General features: G+C 43.2%; 4 protein-coding genes across 6 annotated transcripts in view; 2 read left to right on the top strand and 2 right to left on the bottom strand.

Moving 5' to 3' along the window:
• LOC119175019 (two pore calcium channel protein 1-like) overlaps positions 1 to 5,562 on the top strand; it is a 29,734-nt gene extending 24,172 nt beyond the window's left edge. For both annotated transcript variants that reach the window (XM_075889468.1, XM_037426186.2), the window contains one exon: positions 1,667 to 5,562. In XM_075889468.1, the coding sequence (XP_075745583.1) occupies positions 1,667 to 1,899 (233 nt within the window). In that variant the 3' untranslated portion in view covers positions 1,900 to 5,562. The remainder of the gene's footprint in view (positions 1 to 1,666) is intronic.
• Positions 1 to 10,292, bottom strand: part of LOC142803723 (uncharacterized) — a 22,104-nt gene extending 11,812 nt beyond the window's left edge. The window contains exon 1 of the mRNA XM_075889473.1: positions 9,993 to 10,292. The gene's annotated coding sequence lies outside the window, so the exon portion shown is untranslated. The remainder of the gene's footprint in view (positions 1 to 9,992) is intronic.
• Positions 471 to 9,739, bottom strand: LOC119175008 (ATP-dependent DNA helicase Q5). The gene has a single exon (XM_037426174.2). The coding sequence runs from the start codon at positions 9,210 to 9,212 to the stop codon at positions 6,435 to 6,437; it is 2,778 nt and encodes a 925-aa protein (XP_037282071.2). The 5' UTR covers positions 9,213 to 9,739; the 3' UTR covers positions 471 to 6,434.
• On the top strand, positions 9,804 to 16,288 carry LOC119175026 (bolA-like protein 2). Of its 2 annotated transcripts, XM_075889474.1 has the most exons (4): positions 9,804 to 9,995; positions 10,324 to 10,418; positions 11,781 to 11,907; positions 15,598 to 16,288. In XM_075889474.1, the coding sequence occupies exons 1-3, from the start codon at positions 9,930 to 9,932 to the stop codon at positions 11,893 to 11,895; spliced, it is 276 nt and encodes a 91-aa protein (XP_075745589.1). In that variant the 5' UTR covers positions 9,804 to 9,929; the 3' UTR covers positions 11,896 to 11,907; positions 15,598 to 16,288. The 2 variants fall into 2 exon arrangements, with proteins under 2 accessions (XP_075745589.1, XP_037282097.2); XM_037426200.2 differs by lacking the exon at positions 15,598 to 16,288 and having other exon boundaries at positions 9,807 to 9,995; positions 11,781 to 12,012.

Here is a 16,288-nt window from a genome sequence, read left to right as displayed (position 1 = left end):
AAATAGATAAAGGTAAATATTAATTTTACGACTTCAGATAATAGATTCAGATAATAGATTAATTTCCCAAGCATATCTGCCAACAATTTAAAAAAAAGCCACCGACAAAATCACATCTTGGCCCTAAAAACTTTAGTGAAGGTGCCCCATTGATTTGTAAAATAGGGATGATAAGCCATCTTGGAAGTTGCCAGTTGCTAAAACCAAGACAGATGAGAGGGCCAGACGGAAAAGGTGCCGCGATCACTCAAATAGCATTACCATAGCACAAATTTCTTTTGTAGAAAACATAAACTGGTCACACTTAATTTCAGCTTCATTTATGGTGGCTGATACTTAGTTTCCAATTACAAAAAGAATTGATAGATAACAGAACTGATTCTGCATTTTCACATGATCAGTGGTAATCATGTCCTCGAATTATGCAATGTCTCGCACAACATAACCTGTGAAGAAAGGATGCTTACCACTTGCCTTGTTTTGTTTTTATTAGATACTTGCAAATGGCCAAATGCCAAGCTTCATATCGAGAGCTGGCTAGTTACTGAACCTTACTTCAAATACAATTGGTATACAAGTTACTGCTGCATCTGAGTACTTCACTGCTTCAGGATAACGCACACAGAAACAACAAAGCTTGAGAAATAGTTGCAATGGCATTCTAATGAAAGCAAGCCCAGGATGCACACTTATGTGAGGCCGTCTAACATTTGTAAAATGCAGAATGATGGAACAGATTAATTCTGTGGAGTCTGCGTAACATCTGCATTCTCTACAGCACAATTTCCTCTTGCACATTTTGCAGTTGTGCAGAGTGCAAAATGAGTGCACGCCCATCATATGCAGTTACAGTTGAATCTCGATATAACGAATTTGGATTTAATAAATTATCATTTATAACAAAGTGAAGAATATCTGTGTAATAGAGACAGTATTACGAGTAATTGTTAATCACCAGTTTCTGGGTATAATTAAGTATTGTTCTGGGTATAATTAAGTACTGTTGGGGGAGATTGATGCAATCATACTTGTGCAAGTCGTATGTATGTGTGCCTGTATACGTATGTATGTGTGCCTGTATATATACAAGTCTAAAACTGAAAGTTTGCGGAAAAGGGGGGAGGGGATTGAGCCTTTTTCCAACCACCTGGCTACGCTAAAGCTTCTCCATTGAGTCTGCTGTAACCTAGCCAGCCAAAACGCATGCAAGGACTTCAGGCTGCACCGCGGTACTCATTTCGTGGCTGTATTACCAATCTGAATGATTGCCTGCTCTTCTTACGCAACTTGTGGTATTGATCATGGCTCTGTTGAACACGGCATTTAGTATCCCGCAACACCTTCTCCCATCTATTTTTTTTTTCAAGCTCAATCACCGACTTCTGCAAGGTGTAGCATATTTTTATTAACAAGATTGCCCATGTGAAAAGAGCGGGCATGCAAACGGGGACTCAAGAAAGAAGACACCACAAATGCCGTCCCGACTTCTTTCTCGAGTCTATGTTTGCACACCGTTTCTTTAACATGAATACATACCTAGATCAACTCTCTTTTACTCTAAGGCTGCCCACCTGGCATAAGGTGCCAAATGAAAGGAAAATATTTGCACGTGAAGTGCCAGAAATATATGCACAAAGATGCTTGACCTGTCCTTCTGTGCACTTAGGAGTGGCTGGACCATGCGGAACTGGAGGAAAGGCGCTCCAACGACTGGCTAGTGCTCAACATGCAAAGTTCCGAAGCCGATGGTGGAAACCGATGGAACGAAAACAATTCCAATCGTCGGACGTTTACCTTATGACTACAAACGGCTTCAGTGTAACGACGTGTACAGCTGTACAGTTCATCAGTGCGATTCATATTTTGGACATCATCCATGCCATCACTGCTGCTCGGTGAAATGAGAGTTACAGTGCGTCAGACAGCCCTGGTAATGCTGCAAACTCGCAAACTTCAGTTACTGCAATTTTTTTTTTTCACTTGGATTACAGTATAATCTTGATAAATGGAAACCTCTTAAATGGAACAACAGCCTCAGATTTTTTTTGTACTGGGCAGTGCAAAGAAAAATCCCTTCATCTACCTGTAAATTGAATTGCTTTTAATGTTACGACCATTCAAGGAGCACAATTCGAAACCCCAATTTAAACATTTTTTTCAGAAAGAGCCACACTTTGAAATCCTTTCGGATCTGGTTTCCTGTGTAAAACGATAAATTTTAATGCTCCAGCTAAAAGAAAAGGGAGTATATTTTTATGTGCGATATGTGCTCAGACATCCACTATTATTTGGAAATTAACTCTGTCACTTTAAGAGTTCGGCAAACAACCGTACGAGCTTGTGTGATGTACAGTGTTCCATCCGTACACATACTCGTCGGCAAGCGAAGGTCCCGGTTAAATGCAACAAGTTCTCTTGGTCTTGAGGTTCCATTTAACAAGATTATACTGTAATTTACAGAGAGTCGGTGGCATGCTCGGTTTTGCATTTGCAAGCTGCCTTAGAACGTGCTATGCAAAACATATCTGCATTGAACAAACGTTTCCTATGTGGAAGGCAAAGAACATAAGACAACACAGAAAATTTTTCAGGCAGCTGAATTGACTAGACCTTCGCTAGGTGGAAGGCAAAGAGTACAAGACGAGATAGAAAACACGCAGGCTGTTTTCACGGCAGTTATTACTGCTAATGCATTGTGAACTGTGCAAGGCTTGGAAAAGGTTTTATTCCCTTCCCCATAAACATTAATTTTGCACGACTATAATGATGTATGCACCTTGTCCCATCTTTAATGTAGTCAGCCAGAAGAGCACTTAAAGTTAAGCTCCGACACAACGAATCAAATTTTCTACAATCTTCAGACTGCTGCAACTAGCATGTATATCGCCATCACCTATGCATCGACAAATGTCTGTGACAACTCCTGTGGAATGTCAACTTGCACAGGCTTTATTATCCAAACTTGGGTTACCAGGGTGGTTGCTAACCAACTATTACTATATGTTAATTTTACGACTTTTTAGCATGCAGTTTGAATGCACATTGCACGGCGAGCACGAATTCAATGCAACTTTTGTGCAAGTTCAGTCTTGTGATCCTGTACATTTATGAAGTTTTCTGTGTTTTAAAGGCATTAAATTTTAAAGTACGAAAAAGAAAGGTTAATTTAGTATTTACATTTCAGTTTGCATATTTTAACCAATTGTTTTGTCTTGACAAGCCAAAGAGAACCAGGCTGAAACATTTTTTTTTCTATTGAGCTGCTCTAGTACAGCGTTGTTTTTAATCATTTCTGCGCAGCTTACCTCATGCTTCATTCATTGTCGTAACTTTGTGAATGGAGGTCACATTTCGTGCTGCACTTTTTAGTGTCACAAGAATTTAAGCCAGGTGCTCCTTAATGGCCATGTTGACTAGTATTTGTTGCAAGTTTCGGCTATTTTATGGCAGGGTTTTTTACAAACAACCCTCAATGCACGGCTCCTTTAAAACTTGGCAGAGAAGCCCTTGACGTTATTTTTAACTTTGATCGCAGGTGCAGCTGCTTTACATCATAAATGCAAACACACCTTAGGTGCTTCAAGTAGCTTAATTGTAACACATGGGCAAAGAGCAATAGACAATATTTTACAATAAGCTAGCCAGTATATACAAGGTGCTCCTAGCTGTGACGGCAGGAGAAACAAAAAGGTGGTAAAAGCATTCACGTTAACTCCTCGCAATAATACCTAAACATTGGAATAGTGCTACAGACTTGAGTTGATGATACAAAATCACGGTTAATACTGCTTTGAAAAAAGGCAACATTAATTTGAGCCTTGCAATTGGTCAGTATAGTGCCTGGGCTCTAACAAAACTTGCTCATTTACGCTGATAAAACGTGCTCACGCTTACATTCTTTTGCATAAGGTTTAAACACAGTTTATAAGCGGCTGATTGGGATTGTCTTGTATCGCCTCGCAGTATAACGTAACACACAATCACCAGTGGTGAGCTACACCAATTAAATTCAGAGTCGGAAGTTATACTGGTGCCGCACGGCTACATTAGATCGCGATCACATCTTATCCGAATCAAATTTTTTAGCTGTGGTTGGTTCCTATACACAAGCTGCAGAAGAAAGCCAATCACAATAGAGAAATTTGGTCCCGACCAAGCTTAATCACTTATCAGCTTGGCACCACATGACACCAACATCTGACAGCGATTTAGGCATGCCAGTGCACTGTCCTGCAAGATAGCGTACACAAGATGAATGTAAATTTCGTACTGGAATCTACATTCGCAATGATGGAGTATTTGTAACAGAGATTTTTAAGTCAAGCATGACTGCGTATTGCCAGTGCCAGCAGTTAGGGAATACTTCGAAACAGCGTTTTCAAACTGCATATGAGAAGAGACTTTCCGGCATTACATTTGATGCAAGGAAACTCATTTGTTTTTGCCCCACCCTTACTGTAGAATAATCCCGAAACACCACACATTTTTTGTCTGTTGTCTTAGTTATTTCTGGTGGGAAATGTCAAATGTTGGTGGACCCCAAAGCGATCACATTTTCTCTACTCTCATCATTTATGCACATGCAGAACAAGTGAATGTGCGAAACTCTGAAGTGCTTATGATTTGGGAGCAGGCTTTTTTTTTTGTATTTTAACCAATAACTTGTTTTATGTGCCCAGCCAAACAGGGTTTGCATAGTTTTTCAAATGTGATAGTTCGTATGGCATGGCAGTAGAAATTTCAAATCGCATTCTCTTAACAAGATGCAGCTGATACTGTTGCGTTTCATTAGTAAGAATTTCTAGATGGGTGTGGCACACACGTTTAACAATGCAAAACACAAATTTTATGTCCATGTTCAGCTGCAGTTTGATAATAAATTGTAAATTGTGCATTTAAAATTAACAGCACAACACTAATAAAGAAGCAACACAGTAAACACTTTGGGGGAGTTCCAAGGTAGAGCTAGAATGGAAACAACAGAGCTTGCGTGTTGTCGGCTGCATTCATACAAAGGCTAATATTCTTTTAGCAAATGGCATTTGTCCTTGCTTAGAAACATTTTCAATGACCCGAAGCAAAAATATATATTAAAAAAAATGGGGTTTAGGTTGAACTGGTTGATCAAAAAGCGCAGATAGACTGTCTCGTAACAATCGGCATATTCCCATTTCTGCAAGTTTTGAACGCTAGTACAATTTTAGTATTTCACAGAGAAAAAAAAAACTAACAGCTTTCCATCTGACACTAATGGTCTATACTGCGCTGGCTTATGTAATTTTTTTTTCCCTCTTGGAAGGCAGACACAAGACAAAAAAAAAAAACCCACAGTGAAACCTTTTAAGGAGGCACCGCAATTTTTGCTAGGGAACAACCAACAACATTAACAGCAATGTCATATTAAGCCTTTGCATGCACTAGTCCAATTTTCTTTTAATGGCAAACAAAAAAAAATGTTGCAATGTTTTGATACCTGCATATTATCTGGGCAGCCTGTTCTACACATTTTAATTCTGCTTGAAGAGAATGCTTATATGTAAAATAAAATATTTTTTTCACCAATGTACCTGTTTATGTGCTTTTCCAAATGAACATTTACTTTTTACTAGTGAGATACCACTTTGTGCTGCTTCTTGTACTTTAGCAAAACAACTGTCTCAGCAAGTGCACCTTGAAAAGTTTCCAGAGGCCGGTAGATAAGGTTGAAAAGAGAAACGAAGCCGACTGCATAAAATGTTGCCAAAAGCACCGCTCTGCACTCACCTGTGTAACGACCCATCATAGCACTTAACAATCAGCCTCGAAAATGCATAGAGTGTACGATGAACATTTGTGAACTGCACCCAACTTCAAATGTAGGAGTGGTAATCGTGAAGATTATTCAGACTAAACAGAAGTCTTTTTGGGCATATCATTGCAAGAAATAATTTGCATTACAAACCTTCCTGCACCAGCTTAGTCATTTTGATATTCATACCAATGAAGCACATTTTAAACGAAAAAGTTTCAATAACAAAATAACACTCAAACCAATGTCCTCCGCATGATCAACAAACAAGTAACAGCAAGCTGTAACCAAAGTTCTCCAAACACTCCATTTGAACCATGTAACTGAAGCAATTATACTTATTCGATAACACCCCTTTAATGCCATAATATAGTTCTAGCTTTCAGGAACATGCGGAAAACTGTACAGCATCGAGCCTACTTCAAAAGTGAGTGATCAATGCATATTTGTATAATAGAAAAAAAAAAGAAAAATTCTCCACAACGATCGAATAGTGATAAACCCCATCAAAAGCAGATCTTGCATAATAGTAATTCGATCTCAAAGAAACAGACTGCAATATCAGCAACAACCATTAAATTTGGGCTCCCACTGGCGTTACTAGAGAGCCAGACTGGAGCACAAGCTGCACTGTGCTGAGCGGTCCTTAGAGGCACAGCTCATCCAAGTCGCTTTCAGTCACAACATCCTTGCCTTCAAACAGCTTGTCGACTGCTTTTGCAGCGGCCCTCTTGCTCAGCGTCTGTTCAGCAACCAACTTGTGCGACAGCAGCTTGCATATCTTCTTGAACAGATCCTTTGAAAGCCTGTTGTCTTTGTACTTTGGGTAGAGGCACCTGTTGATGTTTCGTGCAGCTTGGTTCAGCTCTTCTTTGATGTTTTGCTTCTTCGGACTAGACTCTTTCGACTTTTCCAAGCTCGCTCCCTCGCCCCTTTCACCACGTTTTTTGCCATGATGTTTTGACGACTCCTTCGCAACGTCAGAGTTCCCAGATGTATCGTGCGATTCTGAATTCTCCTGCGCAGGGTCAGAATTGGTTTTTTTGCGACGAGGAGAATCCTCTGCCTTGCCAAAGTCTAATTTTCTCTTCTTTTTTATGGGAGAGCTTTCGAAAAAATATCGGATCTTCGAAGCCGACGCCCCCTCGTACTCTTGCTTTGGGCTAGAACTCATGTATGGAGGGGTTGGTGTGCGTGAAGCAGCACCGCTGGATCCTTTGCTGACCGGAGAACTTGTTTGGGCCTGCTTGGCCAGCTTTGAAGCATGGAAACCACTGCTTTCACTGTGCAATGAATCATCCGAACATTCCATGTCCACTGATTTCAAGTTGTCAGCAGCAGCCTTCTCAACATCCTGCACCAGGGCCCTGTTAGTACTGCTGTCTTGCTTGCTTGGCTCAGGTGGTGAGGGCTTCTCAAGCTCGGCCGTTGAAAGGAAATCTAATAAGGTGTGCAACCTCTCAGGTGGCTTTGCCTTCTCTTTGGCTGCATCCTTGGGTTCTTTACACTTCAAAAGAAGGTCGTGAAGCTTGACTGCACGAGTAGCTTCCCTTAGTGCTACAAACAAGTCCACCAGCTCCTTCCTGTACAGGTGCACATTTTTCTTTGTTTTGAATATGTGGAGTTCATGCTCGGCGGCACAGTTTCTGATCTCTCGAGGGGTCAGCTGTGGCTCGTCGTTGAAGGTTTCGTACGCAGCGAAATTCATCTCCATCTCCCCTTTCAACTTAGTTAAGTAATCTTGTCGCATCTCGACAGAAACTTCTTTAATGGCTGAGCATTTGGGCTCTAGAACACAGCAGTTTTTGGGAATAGTTCTCTTCTTTGGCTGCTCAGACTTCGATCCACGACGCTTCTCAAATTCATCTTGAATTACTTGTGAAAGAGCAGCGGCTGCTTTGCTATTGCTTTCACCATCACTCCCGCTGTCAACATCATAATACTCGCTGTCCATTTTTTGACCATGCCTTCCACCGCCATAAAGTTCATTATCGAAACCATTGTTGCTTTCCTTCTTAATCGTTCCAGTGAGCAGAGTAGCCTGGAATGATGAAAGCCTACCTTCTAGCTGTTTTGGCTTCGTACAAGCATCACAGTTTTTTTCACAGCCTTTCAGATCATCTCCGAATTCACTGCAAAGCACTTTGTGGCGACAAGTCATCCCTTCGCAGTAGCTGGCCATCTTCTCAAATGCTTTGGTGGCCATCTCTGCGACAGTCTTGGCCCTTTTTGTTTTCGCCCCTTGTTCGTCTCTTTTCAAGAGGTAGGTTATAGATTTTCTGTCCTTCCTGGAGTAATAAATTCGGCAGTAAGACGGCCTTCCATCACGACCAGCCCTGCCAGATTCCTGGTAGTAAGCCGGAATAGACTGTGGAACTGACCAGTGCGCTACAAACCTAACCATGGCACGGTCAACACCCATTCCAAAGCTTACTGTGGCGGCAATTATGGGCACTTGCCCTTTGGTCCATTCGTCCTGGTTCTCTTTTCGTTCTGCGGGCTTCATACCTCCGTGATATGGTTTCGTGAGCAGGCCAAGGGACGTCAGCTTCATGCTGACTTCCTCACAGGCGTCCCGAGTTCTGCAGTACACTATGCCACTTCCCCTCTTTTTTGGGTCCTCTTCTTCCCAACCTTTGCCAAGCGCACGGATCGAGAAGTTCTTCAAGTTCTCAAAGGGCTCGTCAAGAGCCTCCTTGAACTCGACATCGTAGTAAAGGTTAGATCGGAAGCTAGAAGTCTTAAATATCGCCACAGGCTGCCTTAGCCTCAACTGTACCAGAATATCGTCGAATACCTTGGCAGAGGCGGTGGCAGTGAGGGCGACCATGGGAACGTCGGGAAACATGTCGCGCACTTTGCCGAGCTTGAGGTAATCCGGCCTGAAATCGTGACCCCACTCGGAGACGCAGTGCGCCTCATCGACCACAAAACGAGCCAGCTTATCGATCTTGTAAAGCGCGCTGAGGACAGCCTGAAACTTTTCGCTGGCCACTTGCTCTGGCGTCACGTACAGTAGCCGGGTCTCCGGGCTCATGCTCATCAGGTCTCGCCTAACACGCTGCCGTTCCAGAGAGCTCATGGTAGAGTTGATGGTCTCGGCACGGACATGCAGGGACTTGAGTTTCTGCAGCTGGTCAGTCATGAGCGCGATAAGCGGCGACACCACCACGGTAACGCTGTCCTTCGGGGTCACTACGGCGGGTAGTTGGAAGCACAGCGACTTGCCAGCTCCGGTCGGCATGGACACGAAAACATCTTGGCCGCACTGCGCCACCGCTTCGATCGCCTTCTTCTGCAGGCCGCTGCGATAAGCCTTGTGTCCAAATATCCTCGTCAGAGCATCGGCCAGGGCGTGCTGCAGCTTGTCCTGGTTAACGCTCAACGCCGGCTCCATGGCTTTTCGCTCTTTCGAGTCCGACATTACTACCACGACAGAACAGCTACAGCCAGGACCGTGGCCACCTAAACTTGCGTCCTGTGCGCAAGGAAACCTGGAACGTCATCTGTCGTCTCGAATGGCTCGTGGCACTAGAAACACGGCACGCGCTATGAAAGCGCCAGCTCGACCATTGCGCTGCAGACGCGGCGCAGTGCCCTCGGCCTACGGGCCTTGCCGCAGCCGGCCGCGCCGTGTTGCAGACGAAGAAAAGCACATCCTTATATATTTGATTCTTGCATGAGGCGTCCACAGAGTTGAGGGCGTTGGATGACGCGAAGTAAGCACTTGGCAGCACAGCAGTGTCCAGTTGGCAATGGTTTCTACTCTAGCCAGCGTAGAGCCTAGCGGCGGGCGAGGAGAAGCTTGCAGCGCATTGGGTCTCTCAAACATGCGAGTTCGAATGGTTCGAATACTACTATCCGGTCCGATGCACTACAGGCTTCTCGAGCACTGCCAACGTTGCGCGCGATGTGCCGAAGCATTGCCGAATTGCCGAAGGATTAGAGATTAGAAGGAGCAATAGAGTGGTGATGAGGGAGCAAGGCCGCAGAGTTCAAGAACCTAGCAGGGGGCGCTGATCGACTTCCCGCAAAGGCAGGCACAGGCGCGCAAGCGTGTGCGAAAACGCTTTCACAGCTTCTCTTCTGCAAGTGAATGTGACAGCATACGCGTTGCTTTACGGAAAAACAAACAAACAAAATGCCTGTTCATACGAAGGAACACATACAGGAGAAGCTGAAAAAGGAACTTGAAGCTACTTACGTGGTGAGTGATGGCTCGGCAGGGCGTCGGCTGAGCTGCACGCTGGCTTTTGCGCAACGTGATCGATGAATGAACCGCTGAGTGCAATAAATGCGGTCTATTTATGTCCTAGCTAGTCAGAATGGAATGGAAAACGTGGCTGGTGATTTCGCACACGCGCAAACTTCACTCGAGAAGCGCTTTAGCGCGTGGTATCCCTTCCGTTTGTGCGATTAAATTTAAGGCAGGAAGTAGCAACTGTCGCGAAATGACACTCTTGTAACAATGCTGAAGGATGTATGTGTGCGCGGCTTTATTCGAAATAGAATAAATTACGCGTGTATCGCTGCAGGACATGCAAGACATTTCTGACGGGTGCGGCGCCAAGTTCAACGCTATCATCGTTTCTCCCAAGTTCGAGGGAAAGGCGCTGTTGGAACGACACAGGTAAGTGCCTCAAAATTTAGCCGTATTTGAAGGTTGTTTTACCGTTAAAAAAAAATAGTCATGGAGCTTCTGATATAAAACGCGTGTTATGTAGTGCTGCCGACTACTACCGAAGATATCCACAGCACTGGTAAACAGCTATCAAAACTCGCCGATATTACGTTGGAGAATATGCTTGTCGATTAGTTTTTTTTCTGTCACGAAGGAGCATTCTGGCCTCTATTCTGCCTTACGTTTTTTTTTTTTTGTAGCATGCATACCCAAAAACACAGCCGATTCCATCATTAGTGGAACAACACAGCAGAAGGCAATCACCTCTAATGAAAGTCTGTAAACAGACAAGTTTCATGCTTCATGATGTTTCTGTGATCGCACATTATAGCAGTGGAAAAACATTCAGTGCCTTAGAATGCTATTGGATGCATATTTATGGCATCGCCTACGGTCATATGTTCGCATGCTACGCAAATGATACGTTTGTGGTTCTTGCTCTGAAAAATGACACAAACACATACTAGTTTTGGGGATAGAGAATGTTTAGAATCAACAATGCACAAGTCTTGCTGCATTGATGCCCTTGAGCACTCAGAGGTACGACAGCCGCATCGGTGCATTCCTGCAGAAAGTGGGTGCAGCCCAGAGCACCACAATTTGAACCTTTAGTCTGGTTTGATCTTGACCACCTGGCATTCTTCAAAGTGATTCTAAATCTAACAACATGGGGCATTTTGCATCCATCAAAGTGCTGCCACTGTGGCAACATTGATGAGCAGACCTTGTGCTCAACACTGCAGTACGTTGGTCAGAGCTACCAAAAGGGGTTTCCTTGTCCTTAAGGTTCAGCGAGGCGGCATCGGCAGCCAAGGGGTTTATTCTGGATGCTTTCAATTTCCGCTATGTTGTCAAATTAACCATTTTGTCAACTCAGGTTGGCCAAGAGGGCTGCTATGACCCCTCTGATTGGCTTAAAATTCCACGATTGCAAGATTTGATCATAAAGAGCATTTATAATAGGGTTTGTAGCCATTGTGTTGCTTGGGTATGTGCGCTATTTTTCCTAGTATAATGTGCGTGCCCATCATGTCAGCATATAATGCATGCACAGTGGCAACGAAACCTAGCGCAAAACTCTGCGTGCCCTATTCTACAAATAACACAGGGTAATTTGACAGTATTAAGAATAGCAGCCCTTGTACAGGACCTAACAGCCGAAACTGCACAGTTGCGTCCCTATAAATGCCCTATAAATTGCCAGAAAGAAATGATGTGCTTTTGCTTCCCACTCCCCTTCTGCTTTGAGTTTGTTACTCTATGATGTATGCTAGTACAAACATAATATTGCCAATTTTTTTTTCGTTTCAGGATGGTCAACACTGTCCTTGCTGTAGAGTTGAAAGACATTCATGCATTCTCAATGAAGACCATGACACCTACACAGTGGGAAGAGAAATCTAAAGCAGAGAAGTCTAAAGGATAATCATTAGTAATGGTATATGTGGATTACATTAACTTTCTTTGCACAAATGTTGCATGCACTTTTGTACTGCCTAACCTACAAATTCAAGCACATTTAATAAAAGAAGCAAACTCGCGACATCATGTCCAGGAATGATTCTTTCTTATGTGGAAGGGACGCAGCAAGGTGTTGCTTCATATTCCCAGTAACAAAGACCAACGAGTAGACATACCTGTGAGAAGTCAAGTTCTTATGGTGAAGCTGCATCGGTGAAGTTGCCAGGTGTTTCTATGAAGAACTAAAGAAGAAGAAGGGATATTCGTTTATTGTGGAAACATAGATAAAGTGTTCTTTGTCTGAGGTCGGTGGCCTTCTCAGCGTAAGAAACATTCAAAAATAAGGTTACTAATGAAAAGAAAATTTCTACTAAACTATAGGGTCTACAGGTGTCTATAAACTATAAAAAACATGCTAATTAAGGGTTAATTAAATAAACTATCTTTAATCCCATCATGACATGCATTGCAAAACAAACTACAAATTGGCTTGGCATATCTAATAAGAATGTATCTAAGCAAACCCCGAATCAGACTTACATTAAGGTGCACAGTTGTTCCAGTTACACATCACAAGAGTGCTGTTGACATTCTTGCGGGCCAAAGTCTTAATGAAACTTTTTAAACAGTGTAGTCTATGTGTGTCTACAAGAGTTGATTTGATGATGATATGTCGGGTTTAATGTCCCAAAACCACCATATGATTATGAGAGACGCCGTTGTGGAGGGCTCCGGAAATTTTGACCACCTGGGGTTCTTTAACGTGCGCTCAAATCTGAGCACACGGGCCTACAACATTTCCGCCTCCATCGGAAATGCAGCCGCCACAGCCGGGATTTGAACCCGCGACCTGCGGGTCAGCAGCCGAGTACCTTAGCCACTAGACCACCGCGGCGGGGCATGTCTACGAGAGTGGGCAGGGCTGTATGCGCTATCCAATTATCAGTGTATACTATATCAACCATCACCCAGTGCCTGAAGTAGCATGTCAGGTAAATAGCCAGGCCAACATCTACAGCTGTTCATTAAAACATTTTTCTCTAAACAAAACGCTAGCTTTCGCTTTGAAGTACAGAAGTAACTAGAACACCACATACTCCACAGCATACTTCAGAAACAAACATTTGAAAACTGGCATCACCATCTAAATTTGTATTAAGTTGATATGCCTTGCAAACTTGTCAGATACAATATGGCAACTCACCAATAGGTCAAATCACACTGGTGGCTTAAGCTGCCAAGAATAGGTTTTCTGTCGGGGGCTGCGCTCACCCAGTCTACAACCGATCTCTGGCTACGACAGTACCACAACCCCCACGATGCATCATGTTAATTTTGACACCACAATCTGCAATGAGACACGTGACACATTTGCTTTAAACTTGAGCACAGACCGTGTTCACCACCTCAATGCAATAGACTTGCCCAACCACCTGGCTCCAATTGTTACATTCACGAACCTTTCATCGTTCTAAACTTTTTGTACAAATCAAATTGATCTGTGTATCTTTTTTATTACCTAAGGGCAAGCTTTCTAACAAAGAATAACTAATTCACGTGATGTAAAACTTTTATTAATGCCTACCATACCTGGGACTAAACCAATTTTTATGTTACCAGTTTTCTTTAGCACAGAGGAAAGCTTGCGGGTCAAAGTGTTGAACCGCAGAATGGTAACATGGAAAACACGATGAACCATTCACAATCAAACTTTTTGAGCGGAGAAATATGAAGTAATATGCACGCAAAATATGTTGCAAACATTAAGAGGTGAAGGCAAGAGCTGTTCGTGCTTGTGCACGGCGATTTGCTGCACATGAATGCACTTCGCGGCTCGACATGTTCCGCCAACTACTGCAAAAAGGTGCTGCTTTCCCATGAGCTACTTTTTTTTTGTACCTTATAAGGAGCACAGAATGGAGTGGGAACGGAAATATACATACTCTCTTTTTTAGCACGAGAGATGGTGCAAATATAAACAGCATACTGTGAAGCATACTGAACTACTCCACAATCCAGTTTCAAGGCTATTCTGCTAGGCTTTGTGAAATCCTACTCTGGGGGATCACAAAAAGGGGTGCTTGAATGTCACTATAATGCATGGTCTTTTCAGTTACTTCAGGATCTAATTACACATTCTGGCTAGTTGCTGGTCCCTTTATCAGCTCGCTTGAAATTTTTTTGCTCCAACTCTAAACGTCTACTTTTAAACATTTCAGATTAACAGCCCACAGAAATACGTAGTGCAACTAACACAAAGCAAAATGCAGCGCTTCCCTTGACCCCCCCATAGTAGAGACGCATATGCAAGTGCGTTACAAGTGCTAGCAACCCACGATAACACCAGTACAGTTAAACCTGCTTAGAACAAATTCCTTCATATAATAATGTTTTTCTATTCCACACCGTTACTCCATAGAAGCACATGTATTTCCGACCTCTAGCTAACAAAGTAACAGCGCGAGACACCCTCGATATAATGAATTTTCACCAAGGACAATCTAGGAATTTCGCCCCAGACTTAGTCATTTTGTCACGAGCATGCATATTCCACGGTTGCCCTGCCGCCGACGCGGCGACTCCCAGAAGAGAAAAGCGCGGGTGCGTGCGAGGCGGGCAGGCGGACCTGCGCCTCAAAAGCCGATGTTGCTGCCGTGGCGAATGTGCTCTCCCCCTCCCTCCAAACCAAACACACACACACACACACACACACACACAAAAAACTACTTTTGCATTGGCAGTGCCACACTTTTAGTTATCGTCACATATGTGGTGATGAAAGTGACTTTTTACTTCTTTTTCGAGTGGCCATACATTTTTTGGAGTGAAAGAAATGTTATTTTAAAGCAATTAATGGTGTTTTAGGAGCAGATAAATTTTTCATACACCCATTAGAATTCAATGCATCTCGTAAATATTAATACTGATTATAAAATGTATTTCATAGACAACCACCAATGTAAATTTCAAAAAAGCAAACAAAAATGGCTTGTTAGCAAAACTAAGCTGAGAAATGAGCTATATATTTAAATACTAGTATTTGTAGCAGAAATTAAACCACACTGGTAACGCTGAAAACCACAGTTTAGAAGTAACCACAGTCCCACATAGCAAGTGCTAAATAAGCAGTAGATAATCAATTTGAGATAAAAGAAATCCTGCTCATTTTCACATTTCACCTCGCTAGCCTGCAAGTCTAGCTGGAAAAAAAAAAACTGCCAAATGAGCTATATATTTAATATGCCGGTTCTTGTCACACAAATGAGGTCAGTGCTGATAATGCGACACACTAGTAGTATGCTGGGACGATAGAATATTCTTTTCAGTTTCTTTAAGTGGCCAGTAAATGTTCATCATTCTCATTCTCTTAGTGCCATTGCAGAGCAGGTTTGGAGCAATTACTAACAAAGATTGCTGTTCGGAGCAGCATGGAGTAGCATTTCTCTTTTGGAGCAACTGGAGCAGCACTTATATCACTGCATATGTGATATGTGAGGCCGCACTGCATATGGAGGGCTCTTTACCGAATAATTTTTATCAGTATGCTTGTCGTTAGCTCCTCGTTATTGATGCCGTGCGTGCGTGCATAGTATCACTGCACACGCATAGTATGACCCTTGACAACATCCAGCTTCGATTCCCCCCCCCCCCCTTTTTTTTAATGCAGACAACCATGTCACTACGGAGGGAATGTCAGATTAGGCAGTGATGGAAACTCTCCGAGACCACCAATGCCACGACGGATCTTCGGAGGTCGACTCGTCATGCGCTTCCGTCTTTCACCGCGCCTTTGCGATTAGCAAATTAGCCCTGGCAACAGCACAACCGCGTGTTGAATGGCAATGCAATGGATGTGACAGCAACAAATTGTAATGTTATATGACATAAGGCTGGCAGCCAACTTTATTGGATCCAATATCGCAGAGCTCCTACAAAACGCTGGCATAAGCAAATACAGCTACTCCAGAGAGAAGTGCTCTTTTCAGTCTTTTCGTGTTTAAAGAGCACTGATGCTTGCCGAGATAGCGCACGCCCCAGCGATTGCCAGTGCACCCTTAAAGTTATAGTTCACCATTGCTGCTGGAGCGACCCCCCTACTTGCGTATTTTCATGCTCGTTCAAGACTGGTAGTTTTCTTTCCGTTTGAGTATTCGACGACAGTTTTAACAGCAGGAGTAACACGCAGGGTTATGTTATCTTGTGCGCACTCAAGACGATAGAGATGAGCCGACTTATTTTATCTATGCTTCAGCAGTGCTCGTGCGCTTTTACCCGCTTGTAAAAATTAGGATGTGCGTGAGTGTGTTATATATTTGGACTTTTTACTGAAAATAAAATACTGGCGGTGGCAAAACCCG

Source organism: Rhipicephalus microplus, chromosome 3 (assembly GCF_043290135.1).
Source record: "Rhipicephalus microplus isolate Deutch F79 chromosome 3, USDA_Rmic, whole genome shotgun sequence".
NCBI lineage: Eukaryota > Metazoa > Arthropoda > Arachnida > Ixodida > Ixodidae > Rhipicephalus > Rhipicephalus microplus.
This window is presented reverse-complemented; position numbering and strand designations above follow the sequence as displayed.